The sequence below is a fragment of the Stegostoma tigrinum genome, chromosome 25 (genome assembly GCF_030684315.1).
Source record: "Stegostoma tigrinum isolate sSteTig4 chromosome 25, sSteTig4.hap1, whole genome shotgun sequence".
Taxonomy (NCBI): domain Eukaryota; kingdom Metazoa; phylum Chordata; class Chondrichthyes; order Orectolobiformes; family Stegostomatidae; genus Stegostoma; species Stegostoma tigrinum.
The window spans coordinates 34661646-34670069 of NC_081378.1; the positions used below are offsets into that span (position 1 = coordinate 34661646).

At 37.5% G+C, this 8424-nt stretch overlaps 1 protein-coding gene across 2 annotated transcripts in view; it reads left to right on the forward strand.

The window, feature by feature from the left end:
* Nucleotides 1–8221, forward strand: part of c25h12orf4 (chromosome 25 C12orf4 homolog) — a 51108-nt gene extending 42887 nt beyond the window's left edge. Inside the window, exons 14-15 of one of the 2 annotated variants that reach the window (XM_048554321.2) lie at nucleotides 4898–5023; nucleotides 7550–8221. In XM_048554321.2, coding sequence (XP_048410278.1) covers nucleotides 4898–4990 — 93 coding nt within the window. In that variant the 3' untranslated portion in view covers nucleotides 4991–5023; nucleotides 7550–8221. The remainder of the gene's footprint in view (nucleotides 1–4897; nucleotides 5024–7549) is intronic. The other variant, XM_048554323.2, reaches the window with a different exon arrangement.
* Nucleotides 8222–8424: the final 203 nt, after the last annotated feature.

Below are 8424 nucleotides of genomic sequence, written 5' to 3' on the forward strand. Positions count from 1 at the left end.
CATGGCAAATGGTGGAATTTGAATTAGATAAATATCTGGAATTAAGAGTCTGTTGATGAACGTGAATTCATTGTTGATTGTTGAGGAAAAACCCATCTGGTTCACTAGTGTCCTTCACGCAAGGAAACTGCATTCCTTTACTGGCCTACATGTGAATCTTGACCCACAGCAATGTGATTGACTCTTAACTGCCCTCCGGGCAATTAGGCATGGGCAATAAATGCTGCCTAGCCAGTGACGTTCTCATCCTGTGAATGAATTTTAAATAAGCTGTGCAGACTTCTTGGTATTCTGAAAGTTTTGATGAGATTCCCCCCTCATTCTTTTAAACTCCATCAAGTACAGACCCAGAGTGCTCAACCACTTTCCTCTTCCCTGACTTTTCTGAATACTTTGTATCAAAGAAGCACCCAATCTTCCTTTTTTTTAAAAAAGTGTAGGGCTTAGTTTTCACCACAACATCATATTCTATGTGGCTATTTGCCCTTACAGCTTACCAACATTATGAATCACACTTAATGCAAATATGCACATATCTCCAAACCTTAAACCTCTGAGTTTTGCTAAAAAAAAATGATAGTGTAAGTTTTGTGATTCTATCCAGATTAGTGCAAAGGAAAACAAAAGGCTTCAGCAGACACTTTTTCTTCATCTCATGACAATTGAATTTTGTTTTACAATTATGTTCCTAAAGTTTGCAATGCCCTATGCCTCACAGTGTGAGACTGTTTACTCCTGCCATATCCTTAAGAGGTATCATCCTCACTGATATGTGTTGAATGTTGAATAGAAGTTTTGACAGTGTGTATCATGGAGGATTCCTGTATTGGCTGCTATCCTCCTCTTTCCGGCCGGCTACTCATTTGCAGCTTTAACTCTTGGTCTGTAGTGTAACTACCTAGCAGAACCTGTGATCCAGGAAATATTCAGTCATCTGTGTGCCCTGGCGACCATCGAAGTGTCCCTCAAGCTCAGAAGTCCTCTGCATAAGTTTGAGCAGCTCGTGGCATTTCCTTTAAACATGGAGTTTGGTGCCACATGTAGGGCCCTGAATTTCTCCATTGATCCAAAAATTTCAAGCTCTGGGTCATGGCTGTCCCTGCATTCTGATTAGATACTTAAAATCAACTCCTTAGGTACAAAGTAATTATTCATATAATTGTTAACCAGGCTAAAAATATAATTAATACATTTATTTTAATTCACTCCTGAAAATGAACTAAGGGGTGACTCAATTATGTCGTCAAGTTAACCAGCCACTGAGATACTAAACAAAAAGAACCTAAATGTTTGATGTCTAGCTACTTATGCTAGATATTTGCATTAAAATCCCCGATTCTGCAGGTATTTTTCATTTCAGTACGAGGAACTATCTATCATCCTCACCCCTAAATTCCTAACATTGCCTTTGCACTGTTTGTCTTATTATTTTAACAGTATATTTGTTTTACATGTTATTTCCTCAGTGAAAAATACTCCTAAGGTATACTGCTATTAATTGTTTTTACGTAGCCGTAGACTTCTTGCCATTTGTACAAGAAAAATGGAACTTTGGTTAATTAATAACTAAGTGAACTTGATTTTGCTTACAGAACGTTTTAGGTTTTTGATATACAAAAGTTTGATGTTACCATTCAACCTTGATATCTTTAACATCACACTTCATCAATACCTATCAATTGATAACTCAGCAGTGTGTCATTGCTGTTTTCTATTTTCAGATTTGAAATGATAGTATGTACATACACCTTACTATTGAAAATAATTATTTTTAAATGTCTACCTTTACATACTTCAATTACTATTGAGGGGAAAATCATTGCGATAATTTTCTACTGTCAGCAAAAGTGAATTTTCTTTTGCTTGTGTAACTCAGTATAAACTAATACCTTTTAAAACTCTCCATTATCAAGTGGTTAAAAGAACTGCAATATTGAACTAGAGATAAGGTGTAGAGCTGGATGAACACAGCAGGCCAAGCAGCATCAGAGAAGCAGGAAGGCTGACGTTTCGGACCTAGAACCTTCTGCAGAAATTATTGAACTGTTGACTCTCTCAATCTCTCATTTCACCTTGAATCCCACTGGATTTTAAACAGGAGAGCAAAGCGCTGCTCGTACCCTGAGTTGTCTTAATTTAACTTTAATTATGAACATTAATGTATCTAGTTTGGGTAGCTTTTGAAACAAATGTAGTCAGAAGTACTCTTAACCTGAAAAAGCAAATAATATTTTTGTCACAGATGTATCTTGACCTTCTCGGTATTTCTATCTTTCATATTTCCAGCACTTGCAATGTTTTATCTTTTCATTTTCTGGACTGCAACAAATGTCAATTACTAGGGAGGATTTCAAGGAGAATTGTAGAACATTTTGAAATTAACTTCTGTTATTTTGCTGTTAGCAGCAGTGAAGACTCCACAGTATGATATTTGAGGTGTGCCTCATGCAGTTACTTGTCTTTTCTCTATTTTCAGGATTTCATAATGCAATTGATCCCTTAAAACACATCTTTGAACTTATTGAGCCTTGGTACTCTAGCTTTGTAATCATCATGAGAGATATGTTAGGTCAGATATTTACTACGTAAGCAAGTGACTTTGAGCTGTATGATTCCATATATTTTAGCGAAATGTAACCTTGTAACAATGGTAAACATAGAGTTATCAATAGAAGCTTTCACATCTTCTCTACTGTAGTGGAGATAGAACCGTGGCTGCTGGAGTTAGTCAATACAGTGTGGAACTGGAGAAACGTAGTAGGTCAGGCAGCATCAGAGGAGCAGGAAAGTCGACATTTTGGGTTTACACCCTTCAGCCCTGATGAAGGGTGTCAACCCAAAACATCAACTTTCCTGCTCCTCTGCTGCCTGACCTGCTGTGTTCCTCCAACTTCACACTGTATTGACTCTTCCTCATTCTAGTGCCAACTAGAAATCCTTGGGAAGGGGCCAACGGCACAATCTAATGAGGGGAAGGTTCGTGATGGATTCTGGTCAGGTGTGGATGTAGTGACTGGGCAAGGAGAGGGGTTTCTTTGTAAAAGGGTGTTACACAAGATAATTTCAAACTTCAGTAACAGTCAGATGACAACAGAAGTGCGGGGTTTAAATGTGATTCCAAAAATGACTAATGGAGTCAGCAATAGTAAATGTTTATTCTTACGGGGCGGCACGGTGGCTCAGTGGTCAGCACTGCAGCCTCACAGCACCAGGGACCCAGGTTCGATTCCAACCTCGGGCCACTGTCTATGTGGAGTTTGCACATTCTCCCCGTGTCTGCGCGGGTTTCCTTTGGGTACCCCGGTTTCCTCCCACAGTCCAAAGATGTGCAGGCTAGGTGGATCAGCCATGCTAAATTTCCCATAGTGTTCAGGGGTGTGTGGGTTATAGGGGGATGGGTCTGGGTGAGATGCTTCAAGGGGTGAAGTGGACTTGTTATGCCGAAGAGCCTGTTTCCACACTGTAGGGAATCTAATCTAATCTTCCACTGTAAAACCACTTTATCTCTTTATTGCGTTAGAAATGGATTAGATCAGGTGCATCACAACAAGAAACATGGCAGGACAAATGCTGATATGCCTGAAATGTACAACTGGCATTGTTACTTATACATGGCTGACACTTTAATATCAAACCTGGTTTGCCATCAAAAGAATGGGTTATTGCCAGAATTAAACAGGTTTGGAATTTACAGTTGGAAAATCCCAGAAATATCTAGGGAGGTGAAAGCCTACTCTGCAATTTTGTGTGCAGTTTAAATAAAAAAAATAAAAATCCTAGTGAAAACATTGGAAAATGAGAACAACTCTATTGTAGATTCTTACAATAACATCCTGCACTTATATAGCACCTTTAGTGTAGTAAAATGTCCAGTACACTTTGCAGAGTTACCATCTAGGACAGGTGACCAACACAGTGGCTGAAGATGCCTTGAGGAGAGAAGTGTCAAGAAGTCTAGGGATGATATTTTCTAGTTTATGGCCGAGACATCTGAGAATAAGGCCATCCATGGATGGCCGAAGGAAATTGGACATGCATAAAGGCAATTTGGAGCTGGAGTAGTTCACAGAGATTGGTAATCTAGCTATGTGCAGAGATGGGGAATATTAGATAACTTTGGTGATGAAGGGGGTATGGGCTCACCTCAGGGATATAAAGGATAAAGGTAGAAATAGATGTCATTTGTAGCAGGGATGGAGACACTGGCTTCAATTTATTCCAATATTTATTTGTAGAAATATTCTATCATCGAACACTGGATGTTGGACAAGCAGTGAGACATTTCCGATGCTGTGCAAGGATCTAAACTGCTAATGGCAAAGTAGAGCTTGGTGATGTTGGGAAACTTGCATGTGGGATTTTATGCTGTGCTTTTACATGTTATTGCTGATGGGTAGCATGTAAATGAGGAAGGAGTGTGAAATATGTCAAAATGTGAAGTCTAGTTTATGAGGAATTCTAAATTCTGCCTAAAAACCATTCTCTTTGTGTCAATTTACCACACTTCCTCAGGTAAGCTGCTAAGATTCCTTGAACTCCTCACCAAGTGCAGTATACTCCAGTACAGAATTAAACTATATCTTAAAGAAAATGCTCTGGTGCAATAAGTATCCTGAGCACTTTGGGAAAACATGCATTGCTGTTCAGGTTAATAGCTTTTAACTGACCAGGAAAAGCATCTGCAATTGCGAATTTAGGCCTGTGCAAAGCTTAGTTCTGGCAAGTAGAGTGTAAATTGCAGCCGAGAGTTATTGGAAAGACCTTGCAGACCGTCCTTCACACTCTGTAACTGCTGCACTCTTAGCCATCATGCAATGTAACTGCAATCTGAGTATGCATGCCGCTGTTAATGAATGCTGTGTACTATGCAACTTAAATTATAATTTTGTATTAACAGAGTATTTCAGAGGAAATGTTCTACCAGTTGAGCAATATGCTACCTCAGATTTTTAGAGTTTCATCTACCTTGACCCTGACCTCCAGACGATGAGCAAACACAATTATCCAGGGAACAGTGAGTGAGGTATGCTGACAGGTCACTTTTCTATGCCCTTTGGACAATTTTTTTTAATCAAAATTGTGTGATGTTTTCCATGGAATGACAGAACAAAATTTTTGCTCACTGCAATAGAATATTAAGCAGTTGCAATTGTGTTTTAAGTTGAAATAACAATCCTAACTAATGTACCATTTGTGCTCTTAGGGTAATTGTTGATAGGTTGTAATAATGACATTTGTCTCCTTTCATTAACTGAGGATTTACTGAGCACTGTTATTCATAACTAAATTTAACGAGCTTGTATCAAATTCCTCTTTCAGCAATTCCAACAAATTTGATAGATGATACCCTGTTTATTTTAAACAAGTTAACTCTTCCACTAAAATAACAGAGAGGGATTCAGTATTAAACACACTCAGCTTTTGGAAAGTCTCATCTTTAATAATGTACATAATGTTGAGAAAATATTAAAAATAATTTCAGTTTTTGTGCATTGGTCATCTGTATATCTGAACTGATGCTGCAAGCCCAAGAATAATTAAATTTGTGAAATTGCTTACCATGCTGATAATTTTCATACTTTTATAGACATTGGTATTTAATTATATAACTACTTGAACTGTATTCCCACAGATCCTTTGTTATCATCATGACAGCTGGTTGTATCAATCTGCTGCTTCTCCCCACTGAAGTATTCATTTTAACCATTCTTAACTCCATGACTCAAAGTACAAAAAGTTATCTTGTTACAGACATGTGTATGCTGAAGTAGTTTTAAAATCCTGTAGTAATGGAAGAAGAAACACTTATGAGAGGATTAAGGCAGGTTTATTTCAATTGAGCTACAAATTTGAACTGCTGCCCTGGTGCTCCAGCCTAAATTTAAATCCTAGCCCGTGATTTATGGGATATTTGGAAATTGCTGCTTAGAGGAGACATGGATACAGTTTGCAATCAGACTCTGCATGTATCACATCAAAAATTAAAACTTATAACTGGAAAGTAATGTTTTAAAGACAGCATAAGGAATGAAGCAGTCAATATTAATTTGAAGCATTATTGCTCATTTATTTGACTGACATTGAAATAGTTCTTACATCACCCAATCTATTATTCATTATTTTATTTATGTTTGCCACGTGATTGAAAGGAAATTGTAATGTTCTACTGTGCTTAGTTTGGAGATTTAGAAACCTTTTTAAATGATCCTAAGTTGGGATTTAATATTTATTAGAATCATACAGCACGGAAACAGACTCTTCATTCCAACCTATCCGTGCTGACCAAGTTTCCCAAACTGAAGCTCGTTCCTTTTGCCTGCATTTTAGCTCGTATCCCTCTTAAACCTTTCCTATTCATATACCTATCTAAATGTTGTAATTTTATCTGCATGTACCACTTCCTCTGGCAGTTTATTCCACGTACGAATACCCTCTGTTTAAAAAAAACATAAGTTGCCCCTCCAGTCCTTTTTTAAATCTTTCTCCTCTTCCCCCTAAAATTACGCCCTCTAGTTTTGAATTCTGCAACCCTAAGGAAAAGACTTATCCATGCCCTTCCTGATTTTCTAAACCTCTATAAAGTCTCCCCTCAACCTCCTATGCTCCAGTTTAAAAAGTCCCAGTCTTTCAAGCTTCTCATAAGCTCTCCAGTCTTGCTATGACCTTGTAAATTTTTTCTGCACACTGCCCAAATTAATGATATCCTTCCTGTAGTAGGGCAACCACAACTGTACACAGTACTACAAAAGTGGCCTCGCCAACGTCTTGTACAACCAACAACATGACGTCCCAACTGCTATACTTGGTGGTCTGATCAATGAAAGCAAGTGTGCCAAATGCTTTCTTTACCACCCTATCTACCTGTGATGCAGCTTTCAAAGAACAATGTGCCTTCAATAGTTATTTCCATGGCCAGTCAGTACAGAATGATTTGCCTCTGTAATCCATATTGAGTATATTGAAGAAACTAACATACTGTATTTGAAAAAAAAATCCATGGTTTTGGTTCATTCCACATTCTGTTAATGTATCTAATATGTGTATTTGATGATGGAGTTGCATCACGTGAGGCTCACCATTCTTTGGCATTATATCAATTACAGTTATGGAAATTACCAGAAGCACAACTCACAAGTTTACCAAAATGAGCCCTTTTGAATTCAGTAATAAAAATAATTTATTAAAAGTAAATTTTTGAGAGACTTGTATGAAAAATCCTAGCGCCTTCACCTACAGCTTTTGTTTAGAATTCAAAACAATGGTGCAATTAATTCATTTTTGACAATTTAGAAACAAAGTGCACCTTATATTCATTGTGAATATTTTGTTCAAAGTAGTGACTGCTGCAAAGACCACACATTTTGTTTTTCTTTATTTTGGATTGTGGAGCATTATGGGAAAAGGATACTACTGTAAACCAAGGACTGTGGAAGGCATTGCCACACTTTAAAGAAATAAGTTATGGGTGCGTAGCTTCTTAGTGAGCAATACAGAGGCAGAACGTATCAAGACTGCAAGAAACACCATCTCTTTTTATCTGCCTCTGCAGTGAAAGATGGCAAATCTATCCCACCATTTGCTATAAGCTGGTGCCGCTAAGAAGTGACGACAAGACTGAATGATTAATGTAGCAACCGTCAAAAAACCGAAGAAGAAAAAGGGACACCTCATCAAATCCTATGGACTAGTGCAAATGAGCTATGTTTCGCCAGTATTTTTCCCTCCTCCTGTAACATCTGTTTGTTTGACCATTTTTGTCTGCATGTATGTATAGGCTTTAAGAAGGGGATAGAGCTTTACCCAGCAAAGTTTTAGAAGATAATTCATATTTTGTTTTCCAGTGTTTAGAACTGATTTCTCTATAATAACTAGTTGTTTCTTGTTTAAAGAAACCTGGTCACTGTTTTCTATTAACCAGATTCCATCAGACAGGTATGCTGGGGCATTTTGAGTAATTTGATTAAGTCTTTAATTCTTGTAATGATCACAGAATAGAGAGGTTCAAGTATCAGCGTACTTTCTCGTGACACTACTGAGTACAAATTGTTCGCTTTATTTACAGCAACAAGCGCAGTACTTTGTTTTCTGCAAAACATTAAATGCTGTTGTATCAAAGCAGCTCTGTACATTGAAATCCACCAAGCTCCTCTGAGTAATAACTTTGAAGAATATTTTGTCCACACTGTTCATCATTTTTGTAAACTTCTTATTAAAGAAAAGGTTTAAAATATTGTTACATGAAAAAAATCTTGATTCTCCAGTCATTTGCCTTCGGATGTTGATTTTACTAATGGACATCTGAACTGTTTCAGTACAATAATGTTCTACTTAAGGGTCTATTTTATAGTTACAAACACTTGTTCGTATTTGATCACCTGTGCGCAGCCCAAGAAGATTATGTGGGAGCACCCTAGTCTATTCAAT